At 39.1% G+C, this 17914-nt stretch overlaps 2 protein-coding genes across 2 annotated transcripts; one reads left to right on the top strand and one right to left on the bottom strand.

Annotated features, from left to right (window-relative positions):
• The first annotated feature begins 1891 nt into the window (after positions 1-1891).
• Positions 1892-5069, top strand: LOC139455287 (uncharacterized). The gene is made up of 5 exons (XM_071236839.1): positions 1892-2314; positions 2838-3011; positions 3343-3444; positions 3870-4050; positions 4981-5069. Exons 1-5 carry the CDS (start codon positions 1892-1894, stop codon positions 5067-5069), a joined length of 969 nt encoding a protein of 322 aa, XP_071092940.1.
• A 5019-nt stretch (positions 5070-10088) lies between these two features.
• LOC139455286 (uncharacterized) lies at positions 10089-13185 on the bottom strand. Its single transcript, XM_071236838.1, has 5 exons — positions 12799-13185; positions 12109-12282; positions 11676-11777; positions 11076-11256; positions 10089-10177 (listed from the first exon to the last, which is right to left on the bottom strand). The coding sequence occupies exons 1-5, from the start codon at positions 13183-13185 to the stop codon at positions 10089-10091; spliced, it is 933 nt and encodes a 310-aa protein (XP_071092939.1).
• Between the last annotated feature and the right edge of the window lie 4729 nt (positions 13186-17914).

Below are 17914 nucleotides of genomic sequence, written 5' to 3'. Positions count from 1 at the left end.
TCAGTCTTACTTAGCATACCTTAGAATAGAGACATACCTATATTGGCGTGGTTATGTATGACGTTTTCAAGGTATACAAGTACTACTACCAGTACAAGTAATGAGGACTTGAAGTAAACACTGATAACATAGCTCCCCCGTGGGGCCTTTGGGGCAATATACTTTTCTTATTGTAAGTTGTTGACGTTTGGGGGCATAACAAACGAACCCCGGATAGAATAGAGCTCTGACACTACACTATACATGGACAATGTGTAAAAGTAGTATAGCTATGAATGACTATATTTCCGTATTTGACATTGGTATCTTCCTCCGGCACTCTTGCCACCGCTCAACGAAACTTTTAAAAATGATAACATCAATGCATTCTCAGATAGAAGATACCCTGAAACTGCACTATGTACTGACACTGTATATAAGTATTATAAACATGGCTGGCTACATTTCCCTTATTCATACTGATGTATCTTCCTAGACACTCATTCTTACATGTCACCACTGTCTGACTGTCTTTCTTCCTGTCTGTCTGTCACTCTCTCAATTTATCTACCACACACACACATTCACACACAGTCACACACACACAGTCACACACACACACACACAAACGCACGCACGCACGCACGCACGCACGCACGCACGCACGCACACACACACGCACACACACACACACATTTACCAGACAACGTAACATGTTCAGCTAAATATTTACATTTGTAATATGGATAATTTCTTTTTTGCAGGTGACGCCGCCCTAACCGTGATGTAAAAAAGAACTTGTGCATTAGAGTCATGAATAAATGTTAGTGGCAAATGTTAGTTTGATTTGTTCTCGTTTTTGTTTATGTTCATTTTCACGCTTGTGTCCTGATTTGTTTAATACTTGAATTAGGTACTGAAATTGTAAGATCAGTTCATACAAACTCAGAGGTGGTGAGACAGCCAAGCGCTTGACATGTTCGATAGTTACGCCGAACACCCGGGTTTTTTGGGTATAATGTTTGAAGGCCATTTCTGCTGGTCACTGTCGTGATATTGCTAGAAGAGTATCTAATGCAGGGAAACAACATACCCACTCACTCACCCACACAGCAGTTATTGCATGCGTGCGCTTTACGGCAAAACACACAAGAGTTATCTTCCCCTGCTGCCGACTGTTACATATATTACCTATATATTGTCAACACAAAAAAGGATCTTGGTTTGCTAAAACACTAGTAAATCCTACTGGAGCTGGTCAGCCAGGAGTGCTGAATGGCAATAGCCCTACGCCGATAATTGTCCTGCGTGTTGATCACAAAGAACAGTGACCTAACATTTAATGCCACAACGTGCATCCCAGAGCGCTACATATTATTATACAAGTCCTGAAACCTATGTCGAGTTCACTGGCATGGGACATATCAAGTTGTAGAATATATTTGAGGTTGTTCAAAACTTGAAGAAAAATATATTAATTTTGACAACATTATACAAATATGACGAAGATTCAAGACATTGTGTCTTGCTGACATAACATTCAAAGTAGACCGTCCTTTGTATTCCGAAAAATATGTCTCTCAAGGGGTCCTATTAGATTATTTACATTTAGCATTTCCCGATGGCATTCCGCTTGAACGCTACATGACATTTACAAAATCAATCTCTTTATGACATTATAAATGCAAAGGATCTCCGGTGGCTTTTCATGCCAAACGTCGGAGATGAATGACTATGTTGACCTCAGATTTGTTTATGTACTCAATCATGTATATCAGATCCAATAAATCTCCACGGGACACCAAATCCTTCCGTATATAAGACAAGTACATCACCATCCATTTCATTTTTATGTCGACAACCACGTCGATAAGTCTCCTTACCGTGTAATAGTTGGCTTGCAAAGTTAGACATGAGGATCACGCTTGTTCTGCTGGTTACCTTAAGTTGTCTTGCATGCGTGCATTCGTTTGGAAGAGGTGGGAGGCGAAGAAACACTTCGAATAGCTTAACACCCAACGACTCCCCAGGGCGTGGTAGACCTGCAATACGTGGCTCTAGAAGGGGACCTGTAGGGAGTGGTAGCCGATTGGGTGGGTCTGGCCTTCCGTCGGGTGGACGAGGATTTGGAGCAAGGGGACAAAGACAGGGTGGACGAGGACTTGGAGCAAGAGGACAAAGACCGGGTGGAGGACGACCTACAGGAAGAGGACAAAGACTGGGTGGACGAGGACGTTCATCATGGGGACGACAACCTGAAAGGCGAGGACCAACAATAGGGCGACGCCAGCCACTTGGGCGAGGAGGCCCGATCAGAAATCCATTTATGGCTGCAGTAAGTTTTTTCGATACAATATTTTCATAGGCTTTTCCTTACTTGATACTATACTTTATTCGTTGAAACTGTGTCTGTTGTGTATGGTCTATGATCTCCTCCCATTTGTTTTCTCTCGCACACATGAGATCAAAGACCTTGAGTTCTCATAGAACTGAAATAGTGTTATCTGTTACATTCCCTAACTCACTCATCAATTGATTTTATGCGTGTTATGCATACCAGTTCTACAAGAGATCTTAAGGTTTATTACCTTATATGTGCTACACTAGCCAAAATGGGGGAGGCGAGGGTGTAGCCTAGTGGTTACAATGTGTGAAGCCAATTTCTGGTGTCTCCAGCCGTAATAGTGCTGAAATATCTCCAACACTGGCGTAAAACAATACTCACTCACTCACACCAAGGACACAAATGAAATACATATCTATCAAGTAGTAACCATTTAGAATGAACACATTTAATTCAATTACGATTTCATAACGTTGATGATTGCAATTATCAGTTTCCTTAAACATTGTTCCAGCTTGGAATGGGCGCCGAGCGTCGACAATGGCTACGTACGGTGGACGCAAATATCACCATCAAGGAGTCAGCTAAGTTCAACAGGACCTCGGAATTCATTATTCTGTCATCATTTGACAGAAGGCTAATGAATTCTAATATTTCATCCGCATTTTCAGCTTATGACTTTCAAAACGTAATTATTTTCAGTTATTCTTTTATTGATGAGAGACTTAAGTAGCATTCAGAAGTTGGTGTGATAATACTTTGATTTTCACTGAAGTGTCACCTCAGTTGTAATAAAAACAAGTTGTTTATTCATTAACTTTGATACATTAACTACTAAATGACTAATATTTTGTGTGTGTAAAAGCAAGGCGATAACATGATCGATTCATTTCATACTGGTCTTGAATTGTGAACAAAATGTAACAGCCACTATACAAAGCTTTCCTCCATTTTAAATACTGGCACTCCAGAAGAAGTACTCGAGCCCCAAACGTTACAGATGTTGATCTTCATTACAGGGAGTGGCTGCAGCTCTACTCAGGATAAACAACACCAAAGTCTGTCTGGTGTTCCCCATTTCAGACTTCAACGCAGCGGTCGACTCAATCAGTGGCAGAAATGTAAGTGTTTATCTTTGAAATGCTGACACCACCACCATGACATCTTCAGCTTCATAAAATTGAAATACACCTGCAAGGTACTGGCTAATGACACGGTTGAAGCAGCGCCTACTAAAGTAAACATGAATAAAAATAAGACCTCAATGCCAGATAATAACCAGTCTCAATTATTCAACGAACCCGATTCTATTGGACGTAAAAGGTAAAAGCGCGGTGAAAATTATGAGTACAATGTTTGAAAAAGGCAGTTTTCGTTTGGTTCGGAGGTTAATGGAAAATTACGTTTTGGTATATTTAACATTCCTGGTTCAGAGCTGAAATTTGATTATCAAAAAGTATATCCAATTGTTCCTACGTGTTCTTACAAGATTCACTGTTTCATATGTTGTAAATGTCCACTGACGGGATTATTATTGTTTTTAAAGGTGTCTCAGCTCGTAACAACACCAGATAATGATGAAGAATATATAATGAAGACAGATGATAAGATGACAGATGCTGAGCTGGTAGCTTTCAATTCGACCTCACCTGCCCTGTACCAGATCTGCCAGGGACGACGCACTACACCAGCTATCATCATCGACGCCACGACAACAGTACAAATTGGTGAGAAATGAAAGGATTTTTCCGCTAACATTATATATATAGCACTTTGCTGCTTTCATTCTTCTGGCACCTTGAACACAATAGACATCGAACTGTGTTCGGTGCGCGTGCCAGTTATTCTAAACATGCATGCCTTTTAAGACCATGTACCTTTTCTGCTACGGAAATTATCTTTTCGGCCGAAATATAAAGGACGTGCCCAAGACTGATGAAACTACCAAAATCATTCACACGCTCGTTTTAAGAATATATATATATATATATATATATATATATATATATATGTGTGTGTGTGTGTGTGCGTGTGCGTGCGTGCGTGCGTGCGTGCGTGCGTGCGTGCGTGCGTGTGTGTGTGCGCGCGCGTGTCTGGGGGATAGGTGGGTGGGCGGTCAACACGGATGTCTCAGTTAATCTTTGAAGTATGCTATGCAGCGTTACTTCCCTTTGCCACGCCAGACACCTATGATAGTGGGTTCGAATCCCGGTTCGCCCCTGATGATGTTTCTCAGTTTGTCAGCGCCAAACCTGTGCTCGTCGGTCACTTCGGACTTCCTCCCCACATCGAGCTGACACGCCGTGATTGAATTACTGTTCAACTGCGATAATCCCATCTGACATACTCACTTACTTTAAGATTGTCCTGTAATAACGATATAATCAATTCGTCACCTGTAACCTATGTATGAATCTGTTTACAATGAAAAACATCGCTCTCCTCCTCCATCAGTCTCACCCACTCCGTCTCTCATTGTTTCTTTCTCTCCCCTCTTACTCTCTCTCTCTTTCTGTCTCTCTCTCTCTGTATATCTATCTATCTATCTATCTATATCTCACTGTTTCTACCATTCTGTCACCCCCCTTCCACCATACCTACGACTGTACATGCATAGAAGTATATGTTTTATATATATAGTCTTTTATGTTTTGTAGGTGACGACGTAACAGATCTAGACCCTGTGACGTTCTTGTCAGTCAACGGCAAAGTGGATATCTATCTCAAGTCTACATTATCACTATAATAAAAAAATTCCTATATTCAGTGTTTTGCAGAAATCCTCGCTGTTTCTGAAAGAGCGGAAACTAAAAGCTACTCTCATCATGGTATCTTAGAACATATCAATTGAATTAATGGACTTGTCAATTGTAGGAACTGCCAAACACTACATGTACATTTTGTTTTGTAATGATATTCCTGAATATTTTGAGAAATGAATAAATGCACTTTTTTACTAACGACGGGACTACTTGTTCACTGTTTTGTACACATTGCCGAGAAACACAGGCGTTTTTAGAACTGCCTTATTGATTTGTATGGCACATGCCTTGCAGTTAGCTCCTGGGTGTGTGAATCAAGTTTGCCATTACAATATTTTCAATGCATTCAGAAACCCAAGCTGTAACTGAAATACTTGGCAGAAACGAACATCATCGCACATTCATCTAACGTCTAAAGTATAGACTTGTCATATTTGGGGGTCTAAATTGCCTAAATACATTAGCTTATGCTATACTAACGAAGTTAAATGGCGACACTGCCCACATCACCACCCTGCGCTATGTCACTCACTCACTCACCCACTCTCTATAAGGCCCAAATCACCTTTGTGATTGAAACGTTCATGTCAAAAGGCATGATCTTGCAGTGGATACACTACATGAAATCATACAACCTGGCATGTAGCAGTAGCTACTTGTCATGAACGATGCTTCGAACAGTACTGAAGTTCCATCATGGTTTGTCAGTAAAATAACATGGACATATTAACTCAACAAGTCCTAAGATCACAACAGTTATCAGGGAACCTTTAATCACTGGAGTCACTGTCCTAACCTTTCTCTGTTAGACAGCAGTGAGAAGACACCTAACAGAGAAGGCGAAGGATGTTAAAATGAATATTACAATAACTAAATGTATCATTAAACAGGTTCAAACAAATGTTACAGAATAGATACAATTTGGGCGTATGTATGTATTTCATGCTTATAAACAACGGATGACATGACTCATGAACATGATTTTGCTCAATCGCTGTTTTTGGTCTTCTTTTGTAAATGCTGTGGGTGTGTGTGCCTGAAGAGCGTAAAGAGTGAATAGTCAAGTGCCTAATGGATTATTGTCTCACTGTTCAATAAAAAGGTTTTGGGCCGAGACATTTAACACTGCCCCCGCTGATCTGCATATTTCGCAACTGTTTCTCTTCACTTGTAAGCAGCAGAACGTGAGGTGAAATGGGGTTTAACGTCGCGTCCAAGTTTATTGCACTTATATAGCGACGTGCATGCATGTGTGTGGTTGTGGCTGCTCCTACATTTTGCCTGTTTTGACTAGTGATTTGCAAGATATGCTTTTGTATTTTGTCTGTAACATTTTCGAATAAGCATAGTCAGAACTCGTCTCAACGGGAGTCAACATTGTTGGTTCGTATTTAAAGACGTTCAAGCGGTATGTATTCTGGCTATTCCAAAAGATTGTGTTTTCGTATAATTCTTTTACCAACGACTATATCCCCTATGAAGCTTTATACATACATGTATCATGTACAAGTATAATAGAGAATCTGTCTTTGATTCAAATGACATTTAAGCATATAAAACACCAGGTAAGTGTCACATTAGCATATTAACATACATCTATGAAGTGCTTGGTGTTAAGGCGACTAACGGGATCGGGTGGTCAGGCTCGCTGACATGATTGATGCACGTCATTTATCCCAATCGCGTGGATCCATGCTCATGATATCAATCACCTGATTGTCTGGTCCAAGCTCGATTATTCACAGACCGCCGTCTTATTGCTGGAATATTGCTGAGCTGGGCTTTAAACAACAAACAAACCAAATTGGTAAAGGTCTGACAGATGCATCACCTGAGGCTTTTCCCCCACATTAAGCTGACACGTCCCGATATAAATAGGATACAGTTCAAAGCGGTGTTAACCCACCTCACTCACTTCGTCTCAAATCTGCTCCTCCCCTTTCAGTTTTTAGGTCTGGACTGGAGATTGCAACAATGTGAGACTTCCCGGCCACTTCATTTGTCCATGTGTATATATGTGACCCGGCAGAAGAGGGAACTCATGGGTGGTAGAAAAAAATTGTGTTGTTTTCGATCAGTGTTTTCATGAAGCCTGACCAATGGAACTTTAAAGAAAATGAGTTGTAATTGTATTTTTGTGTTTCTAAGATAATGAAGTTTTCCCAAAAAAATGAGAAGTAATTTTCACCCATAAGGTCCCTTATCTCATGGTGGGTCACATATACCAACTGTTGATTACAGGCTATAAGCATATATCACATATCCTTATTAATGTAGTAGATTTGCGAGCTCTGCTGTTTCAAGGTTTCACAATTTTCAAATGAAACATTTCAATGTCCTCCAAATATCAGACAATACTGTCTTCAACGAAATTTGAATAAACCATCGACTCAAAGTACACTTAGATATATCGAGAGTTGTTTAAATTACTTTGACTGTACTGTGTCTGACATACAAATCATATCTTTGCAGAAGCTGTTGTATGTTTCAGAAGAGAACATTCATTCCTGGATAAGTGTTCAGACTGTATTAAGTTATGTTAACTAGGAATAGGGAACCACTTTTTCACAGTCAGCCTCAGCTGGTCCCACCACTAGGCATTCGGATTAAACAACACATTACAGCTGCCAATATTAATCTTGATAATATTTCACCTTTCAGGCTTTTGTCTTCTCCTCCTTGGCAACTTGTCAGACCGGAAGTAAACTTTACTCTCACAAATTTTAAAAAATCAGACACAAATCAATTGATATATCAGCAAGAATATGTACAAGTTAGAACTAAATACGAATCCCACCGTTCCATTTTTACAGATGGATCCAAGGACGGTAGCACAGTCTCCAGTGCTGCTGTCATTGGATCCAGAACCGTATCATACCAATTACCAGATCATAGCTCAATTTTCACTGCTGACGCCAAAGCAATATTAACTGCTTTGGAATATATCCAAAAACAGTCCGGTTGTAAACGGTTCATCATCTTTTCTGATTCATTATCGTGTCTACTGGCAATCAAATCTAGCTCTTCACATCATCCTTTCATTTTAGATATTTTAGAATTATATAATGACCTTGCTACTGGCCAATACGACATCGTCTTTTCCTGGTTGCCCAGTCATGTTGGAAGCACGGGTAACACTATGGCTGATACTGCAGCAAAGGCACTTCTAAAAAAATCTGTGACACCACTTCTTCTACCATACAGTGACTACAAACCTGTTATTAGATGCTATATCAAAGACCTAATGCAGAAGAAGTGGGACACCCAAGTAGATATTAACATATTACATGCAATAAAACCAACTATTGGTTACACCTACTTGGGTTGTCAGTCCAGTCATTATGCGACGATGTCGTATTGGCCATTCGCGTTATACACATGAGTATTTATTGCAAGGTGGAGATCCTCCATTCTGTGTCCCTTGTGATGAAAGAATCACAGTCAAGGATGTCCTGCTTGACTGTATTGAATTTTCCATCACAAGGGATAATTATGTCCAGGTTTCATCCATAAAGGATCTTTTTAATGTAAGTCCTCATTTAATTCTTGGATTTTTAAAAGAAATTGAGTTAATAGATAAATTTTGATTATATGCATTGTAAAAAGTATGTGATTTTAATTTGTTTGCATGATTCGATAACTGTGATTATTTGTGGCTGTACCTTCAAAGGGGGTTGAAGTATCGTAAAATAATTGTCCCCCTGTGAGGGTGCGTAAGTCCCACTTCCTTCAAAGTATGTTTCATTTTCCTGGATTTTAATCGTAGAATGCTTGTTGTTTTTTAAATACTTTGGCTTCAAATGTCTAACAATCACCAGTAGCCAGAGGGATGGTGTAAATCCTGCTGGGGTACCATGCAACCGTAAATCCCCATGGTCCCTAGTATGGTGTCCTAACTTTGGTTGCTGGTGATCTCTAGCCCAGTTTTACAATGTATTGTTCAGAGTAGTCACATTTTCATGGTAACATGCAAGTTTTAAATCTATATCTGTGATAGTCTAGTGCTTTTATTGTCCTTTGTTGACAGATTTTAATAACTATTTGAATGTATTATTACTGTATAACTTGATTTATTCACTATATGGCTGAAATATTGCCGATGTGACTTTAAATCTTAACTCACTCACTTACACTGTCATCCGTTGTTTATAAGAATGAAATACACCCATACGCCCAAATTGTACCCATTCTGTAACATTAGGTTCGTTGAGTTAATATTTCCCTGTTATTTTATTGACAAACCATGACAGAACTTTAATATTGTTCGAAGCCCTCGTTCGTAACATGTAGCTACTACTACATGTTGTAAATGTGCCAGGTTTTATGATTTAAATTATTGTATCCACTGCATGTCCATGCCTATTGACATGAACGTTTGAATGACAAAGGTGATTGCGGCCTTATCGCTGTTCTACTTTGTTACATTTGTGAAATTGTGTCTGTCACAGTGAGTGAGTGAGTGACATGGCGCAGGGTGGTGGTGTGGGCAGTGTCGCCATTTAACTTTGTAAGTATAGCATAAGCTAATGTATTTAGGCAGTTTAGACCCCCAAATATGACAAGTCTATACTTTAGACGTTAGATGAATGTGCGATGATGTTCGTTTCTGCCAAGTATTTCAGTTACAGCTTGGGTTTCTGAATGCATTGAAAATATTGTAATGGCAAACTTGATTCACACACCAAGGAGCTAACTGCAAGGCATGTGCCATACAAATGAATAAGGCAGTTCTAAAAACGCCTGTGTTTCTCAGCAATGTGTACAAAACAGTGAACAAGTAGTCTCATCGTCAGTAAAAAAGTGAATTTATTCATTTCTCAAAATATTCAGGAATATCATTACAAAAAAAAATGTACATGTAGTGTTTGGCAGTTCCTACAATTGACAAGTCCATTAATTCAATTGATATCTTCTAAGATACCATGATGAGAGTAGCTTTTAGTTTCCGCTCTTTCAGAAACAGCGAGGATTTCTGGAAAACACTGAATATAGGAATTTTTTTATTATAGTGAAAATGTAGACTTGAGATAGATATCTACTTTGCCGTTGATTGACAAGAACGTCACAGGGTCTAGATCTGTTACGTCGTCACCTACAAAACATAAAAGAGTATATATATAAAATATACTTCTATGCATGTAAAGTCGTAGGTATGGTGGAAGGGGGGTGACAGAATGATAGAAACAGTGATATATATATACAGAGACCGAGGCTCAGAGATGGACAAACAGAGAGTAAGAGGGGAGAGAAAGAAACAATGAGAGACGGAGTGAGTGAGATTGATGGAGGAGGAGAGCGGCGTTTTTCATTGTTAACAGATTCATACATAGGTTACAGGTGACGAATTGATTATATCGTTATTACAGGACAATCTTAAAGTAAATGAGTATGTCAGATGGGATTATCGCCGTTGAACAGTAATTCAATCACGGCGTGTCAGCTCGATGCGGGGAGGAAGTCCGAAGTGACCGACGAGCACAGGTTTGGCGCTGACAAACTGAGAAACATCATCAGGGGCGAACCGGGATTCGAACCCACTATCATAGGTGTCTGGCGTGGCAAAGGGAAGTAACGCTGCATAGCATATTTCAAAGACAAACTGAGACATCCATGTTGACCGCCAACCAACCTATCCCTCAGACACACACACACACACACACACACACACACACACACACACACACACACACACACACACACACACACACACATATATATATATATATATATTCTTAAAACGAGCGTGTGAATGTTATCACTTTTGGGGGGATTTTGGTAGTTTCATTAGCCTTTTTATTTCGACCGAAAAGATAATTTCCGTAGCAGAAAAGGTACATGGTCTTAAAAGGCATGTATGTTTAGAATAACTGGTACGCGCACCGAAAAAGAACAAGACTGTTCGATGTGTATTGTGTTCAAGGTGCCAGAAGAATGAAAGCAGCAAAGCGCCATATGTATAATGCTAGCGGAAATATCCTTTCATTTCTCACCAATTTGTACTGTTGTCGTGGCGTCGATGATGATAGCTGGTGTAGTGCGTCGTCCCTGGCAGATCTGGTACAGGGCAGGTGAGGTCGAATTGAAAGCTACCAGCTCAGCATCTGTCATCTTATCATTTGTCTTCATTATATATTCTTCATCATTATCTGGTGTTGTTACGAGCTGAGACATCTTCAAAAAATAAAATAATCCCGTCAGTGGACATTTACAACATATGAAACAGTGTATCTTGTAAGAACACGTAGGAACAATTGGATATACTTTTTGATTTCAGCTTTGAACCAGGAATGTTTAATATACCAAAACGTAATTTTCCATTAACCTCCGAACCAAACGAAAACTTCCTTTTTTCAAACATTGTACTCATAATTTTTCACCGCGCTTTTACCTTTTACGTCCAATAGAATCTGGTTCGTTGAATAATTGAAACTGGTTATTATCTGGCATTGAGGTCTTAATTTTATTCATGTTTACTTAAGTAGGCGCTGCTTCAACCGTGTCATTAGCCAGTACCTTACAGGTGTATTTCAATTTTATGAAGCTGAAGATGTCATGGTGGTGGTGTCAGCATTTTAAAGATAAACACTTACATTTCTGCCACTGATTGAGTCGACCGCTGCGTTGAAGTCTGAAATGGGGAACACCAGACAGACTTTGGTGTTGTTTATCCTGAGTCGAGCTGCAGCCACTCCCTGTAATGAAGATCAACACCTGAAATGTTTGGGGCTCGAGTACGTCTTCTGGAGTGCCAGTAATTAAAATGGAGGAAAGCTTTGTATAGTGGCTGTTACATTTTGTTCAAAATTCAAGACCAGTATGAAATGAATCGATCATGTTATCGCCTTGCTTTTACACACAAAAAATATTAGTCATTTAGTAGTTAATGTATGCAAGTTAATGAATAAATAACTTGTTTTTATTACAACTGAGATGACACTTCAGTGAAAATCAAAGTGTTATCACACCAACTTCTGAATGCAACTCAAGTCTCTCATCAATAAAAGAATAAATGAAATTAATTACGTTTTGAAAGTCATAAGCTGAAAATGCGGATGAAATATTAGAATTCATTAGCCTTCTGTCAAATGATGACAGAATAATGAATTCCGAGGTCCTGTTGAACCTTGCTGACTCCTTGATGGTGATATTTGCGTCCACCATACGTAGCCATTGTCGACGCTCGGCGCCCATTCCAAGCTGGAACAGTGTTTAAGGAAACTGATAATTGCAATCATCAACGTTATGAACTCGTAATTGAATTAAATGTTTTCATTCTAAATGGTTACCACATGATAGATATGTATTTCATTTTTGTCTTCGGTGTGAGTGAGTATGGTTTTACGCCAGTGTTGGCTATATTTCAGCACTATTACGGCTGGAGACACCAGAAATGGGCTTCACACATTGTAACCACTAGGCTACACCCTCGCCTCCCCCATTTTGGCTAGTGTAGCACATATAAGGTAATAAACCTTAAGATCTCTTGTAGAACTGGTATGCATAACACACATACAATCAATTGATGAGTGAGTTAGTGAGTGTAACAGATAACACTATTTCAGTTATTTGAGAACTCAAGGTCTTTGATCTCATGTGTGCGAGAGAAAACAAATGGGAGATCATAGACCATACACAACAGACACGGTTTTAACGAATAAAGTATAGTTTCAAGTAAGGAAAAGCCTATGAAAATATTGTATCGAAAAAACTTACTGCAGCCATAAATGGATTTCTGATCGGGCCTTCTCGCCCAAGTTGCTGGCGCCGCCCAATTGTGGGTCGTCGCCTTTCAGGTCGTCGTCCCAATGATGAACGTCCTCGTCCACCCAATCTTTGTCCTCTTCCTGTAGGTCGTACTCCACCCGGTCTTTGTCCTCTTGCTCCAAATCCTCGTCCACCCGACGGAAGTCCAGACCCACCCAATCGGCTACCACTCCCTACAGGTCCCCTTCTAGAGCCACGTATTGCAGGTCTACCACGCCCTGGGGAGTCGTTGGGTGTTAAGCTATTTGAAGTGTTTCTTCGCCTCCCACCTCTTCCAAACGAATGCACGCATGCAAGACAACTTAAGGTAACCAGCAGAACAAGCGTGATCCTCATGTCTAACTTTGCAAGCCAACTATTACACGGTAAGGAGACTTATCGACGTGGTTGTCGACATAAAAATGAAATGAATGGTGATGTACTTGTCTTATATACGAAAGGATTTGGTGTCTCGTGGAGATTTATTGGATCATATATGCATGATTGAGTTCATAAACAAATCTGACGTCAACATAGTCATTCATCTCCGACGTTTGGCATGAAAAGTCATCGTAGATCCTTTGCATTTACAATGTCATAAAGAGATTGATTTTGTAGATGTCAAGTAGCGTTCAAGCGGAATGCCATCGGGAAATGTTAAATGTAAATAATCTAATAGGACCCCTTGAGAGACATATTTTTCGGAATACAAAGGACGGTCTACTTTGAATGTTATGTCAGCAAGACACAATATTAATGTCTTGAATCTTCGTCATATTTGTATAATGTTGTCAAAATTAATGTATTTTTCTTCAAGTTTTTAACAACTTCAAATATATTCTACAACTTGATATTTCCCATGTCAGTGAAGTCGACATAGGTTTCAGGACTTGTATAATAATTTGTAGCGCTCTGGGATGCAAGTTGTGGAAACCAGTCAAACGAGCTTGAGGCATTAAATGTTAGGTCACTGTTCTTTGTGATCAACACGCAGGACACTTATCAGTGTAGGGCTATTGCCATTCAGCACCCGGCTGCACCTGGCTGACCAGCTCCAGAAAGATTTATTAGTGTTTTAGCAAACCCAGATCTTTTTTCTTTTGCGTTGCCAAAACTTGCCATGCTATTTTAATTAAGCGCCGACAGATTTTATATAGGTAATGTATGTGCTAAATATATATATATATATAGATAAAATACAAAAGTCCAAAGATGAGCTGTATAATTTACTCAACCGGTTTCACGCATGTGATTTTCAAGAGTACACTTATACCGTTATGCTGTTTTGACGTCACAGTGCACTCTACCATAGTATGACGTCATAGTGCAATCTAACTTTGTGACGTCACAATAAGACAGGCGTAAGAGGATAGGGCAGGCGTATGACACCTACAGAAATAAGTATTGTTGTGGCAGTAAAATGTACAATACATTGTAATTGTATAAAATAATTCAATTATTTCAGGCCATTTAATTTTGGTTTGAAAGTATTAATAAAATAACTTTCTTTTATCTTTCTCAATGCATCATTGTCACATTTGTAAAACGGGAATATCACAAAATTTGGTGTTTTATTCCCGGCACACTGATCAATGTGTTGACTGAGTGGGATACACCGACAAGAGGGGTCCCTTATTTGTTGTCGGTGGACCCTCACTCTCGCTCTTAGGGTGTCCCCTGTCTGTCCAATGTGTTCGGCCTTGCATCCAGCACATTGTATGACATAAATCAAGTTTTTTGAAGCACAATTCATATTCTCACGGACATAGAAAGTATTTCCGTCTTTGAATGTAAAAGAACAACATTGTAAAACATGACGGCAAGTTCCACAATTTGGTCTGTTACACTGTTTTTCACTCTTTTTTTCTATGTGAGAAAGAAGCCCTAGTAAGAATCTGTTTCAGATTTTGGCTCTGTCTTTTACTTTGAATAAGTTTATTTTGTGATATTTTTTGTTTTAGTTCTTTACACATTCGTTGTTAACACCGCTTTGAACTGTATCCCATTTATATCGGGGCGTGTCAGCTTAATGTGGGGGGAAAGCCTCAGGTGATGCATCTCTCAGACCTTTACCAATTTGGTTTGTTTGTATTTTAACGCCCCGCTCAGCAATATTCCAGCAATAAGACGGCGGTCTGTGAATAATCGAGCTTGGACCAGACAATCAGGTGACTGATATCATGAGCATGGATCCACGCGATTGGGATCAATGACGTGCATCAATCATGTCAGCGAGCCTGACCACCCGATCCCGTTAGTCGCCTTAACACCAAGCACTTCATAGATGTATGTTAATATGCTAATGTGACACTTACCTGGTGTTTTTATATGCTTAAATGTCATTTGAATCAAAGACAGATTCTCTATTATACTTGTACATGATACATGTATGTATAAAGCTTCATAGGGGATATAGTCGTTGGTAAAAGAATTATACGAAAACACAATCTTTTGGAATAGTCAGAATATATACCGCTTGAACGTCTTTAAATACGAACCAACAATGTTGACTCACGTTGAGACGAGTTCTGACTATGCTTATTCGAAAATGTTACAGACTAAATACAAAAGCATATCTTGCAAATCACTAGTCAAAACAGGCAGCCACAACCACACACATGCATGCACGTCGCTATATAAGTGCAATAAACTTGGACGCGACGTTAAACCCCAATTCACCTCACGTTCTGCTGCTTACAAGTAAAGAGAAACAGTTGCGAAATATGCAGATCAGCGGGGGCAGTGTTAAATGTCTCGGCCCAAAACCTTTTTATTGAACAGTGAGACAATAATCCATTAGGCACTGGACTATTCACTCTTTACGTTCTTTAGGCACACACACCCACAGCATTTACAAAAGAAGACCAAAAACAGCGATTGAGCAAAATCATTTCCATGAGTCATGTCATCCGTTGTTTATAAGCATGAAATACATACATACACCCAAATTGTATCTATTCTGTAACATTTGTTTGAACCTGTTTAATGATACATTTAGTTATTGTAATATTCATTTTAACATCCTTCGCCTTCTCTGTTAGGTGTCTTCTCACTGCTGTCTAACAGAGAAAGGTTAGGACAGTGACTCCAGTGATTAAAGGTTCCCTGATAACTGTTGTGATCTTAGGACTTGTTGAGTTAATATGTCCCTGTTATTTTACTGACAAACCATGATGGAACTTCAGTACTGTTCAAAGCATCGTTCATGACAAGTAGCTACTGCTACATGCCAGGTTGTATGATTTCATGTATGGTATCCACTGCAAAACCATGCCTTTTGACATGAACGTTTCAATCACAAAGGTGATTTGGGCCTTATAGAGAGTGGGTGAGTGAGTGACATGGCGCAGGGTGGTGATGTGGGCAGTGTCGCCATTTAAGTTCGTTAGTATAGCATAAGCTAATGTATTTAGGCAATTAAGACTCCCAAATATTACATGTCTATTACTTTAGACGTTAGATGAATGTGCGATGATGTTCGTTTCTGCCAAGTATTTCAGTAACAGTTTGGGTTTCTGAATGCATTGAAAATATTGTAATGGCAAACTTGATTCACACACCCAGGAGCTAACTGCAAGGCATGTGCCATACAAATCAATAAGGCAGTTCTAAAAACGCCTGTGTTTCTCAGCAATGTGTACAAAACAGTGAACATTTTAAATCCCTGTTAAATGTTAAAAAAATATCTTACACTCCCCTTACCAGTACATCTGAGAACATGTATGACTCGTTTCAGATGTAGAAAGATTAAACTTGCAATTGACTTTGGGAGATACACAAATGTCCCATACACTGAACGATTATGTAAATATTGTATCGAAAATGGTATATCTTTTATTGAAGATGAATTTCATGTTTTACTTGTATGTGAGCGTTATTCAGCCCTAAGAAATATGTATCTTAAACAGTATATCAAGATTCAAACTGTAACATCTTTTACTAAAATTATTTCATCAGAAAACTTTGATGTTGTATATAACACGTGTTTATACCTATATAAAGTCGAACGGCTAAGATAAACTTAAATCGACTACTTCCTTGGCATGCGTAGTTCATGCAATCAACCATTGTCTGTATTATTGGCCTATGGCCTTCTTACTGAATAAACTGTCTGTCTGTCTGTCTGTGTGTTTATAAGATGGATTCCTCATGTAACCACTGTGGGTGGCTCATGAGCAGTCCTACAAAATATGGATAAGTAATCAAGTTGACGGGGCAGAGTATATGACTGGCTCTTTATGTTTTTATCACTGCCAGAACCTATTAAATGCAGAGCTCTTCTTTGTGGCACCTAGCCGGTTTGATACGTTCTGGTTCCTGTGGACCATCCTTGTCATATGTATACACCTTTCTTCAGAACAAACTCATGCCGTGCATTGTTGCTGGGGAAATGGTTGCATCGCTTGTATCATGATTAGTGATCATTGTTATTGATTATATTAGTTCGGCTTTTACTGATAAGTCTCCTAAGCAATAAGCTTATACTGTTTAGTCTCCTAAGTCTCTTTAGCTGTGAGTGAGTGAGTGAGTGTGTATGGTTTATGCCACTTTTCGCAGTATTCCAGAAATATTGGGATGGCCATCACGAAGAAGAGATATAAATAAATTAATGTATCTTTATCATAAAATGTGTAAGTTATGTCAGCTTGTAAAAATAAAAAATATTTCCTAAATATTTCCCTGATGTATTTTTGATGGTTATTATGTCATAATTATCCTGTAAACTGTAATTAGGTTTTGCAGGAATATATATATTTGCCAACCTCGTTTTCACGTAATTCAATGTTTTGAATCCCGTTTTGGTAAGAAATCTATCAGAGGATCATAGTATGCTGTTATAGAGCTTCATAGCACACTGTTATCTCGTAAAAATAATCATATGTCCATGCTATCATGTTACGCATATTTTTTAGGACATGTCAACAACGTGCTCTGTCAAAACGATCGTGTTTACTTTTTCAAGAGTTTTTGCATTGACCGTAACTTTTGAAGAATTCATCGTTCTAAGCACACAGTTACGCAAATTAACCATCAGATACAGATTAACCATACCTTCGTTCTTCAACAAACATATCACAATCCCTTG

This window comes from Haliotis cracherodii, unplaced genomic scaffold, assembly GCF_022045235.1.
Source record: "Haliotis cracherodii isolate W230 unplaced genomic scaffold, xgHalCrac1.p SCAF_11, whole genome shotgun sequence".
NCBI lineage: Eukaryota > Metazoa > Mollusca > Gastropoda > Lepetellida > Haliotidae > Haliotis > Haliotis cracherodii.
This window is presented reverse-complemented; position numbering and strand designations above follow the sequence as displayed.

Excerpts from the sequence above, each read along its gene's own strand:
- LOC139455287 (XM_071236839.1), top strand. The coding sequence starts at position 1,892 with ATGAGGATCACGCTTGTTCTGCTGGTTACCTTAAGTTGTCTTGCATGC. Across the intron at positions 3,012-3,342 it reads CAGCTTATGACTTTCAAAAC|GGAGTGGCTGCAGCTCTACT; the intron begins GTAATTATTTTC and ends TCTTCATTACAG. Across the intron at positions 4,051-4,980 it reads CACGACAACAGTACAAATTG|GTGACGACGTAACAGATCTA; the intron begins GTGAGAAATGAA and ends TATGTTTTGTAG.
- LOC139455286 (XM_071236838.1), bottom strand. The coding sequence starts at position 13,185 with ATGAGGATCACGCTTGTTCTGCTGGTTACCTTAAGTTGTCTTGCATGC. Across the intron at positions 12,283-12,798 it reads GAAATCCATTTATGGCTGCA|CTTGGAATGGGCGCCGAGCG; the intron begins GTAAGTTTTTTC and ends ACACTGTTCCAG. Across the intron at positions 11,257-11,675 it reads ACTCAATCAGTGGCAGAAAT|ATGTCTCAGCTCGTAACAAC; the intron begins GTAAGTGTTTAT and ends TATTTTTTGAAG.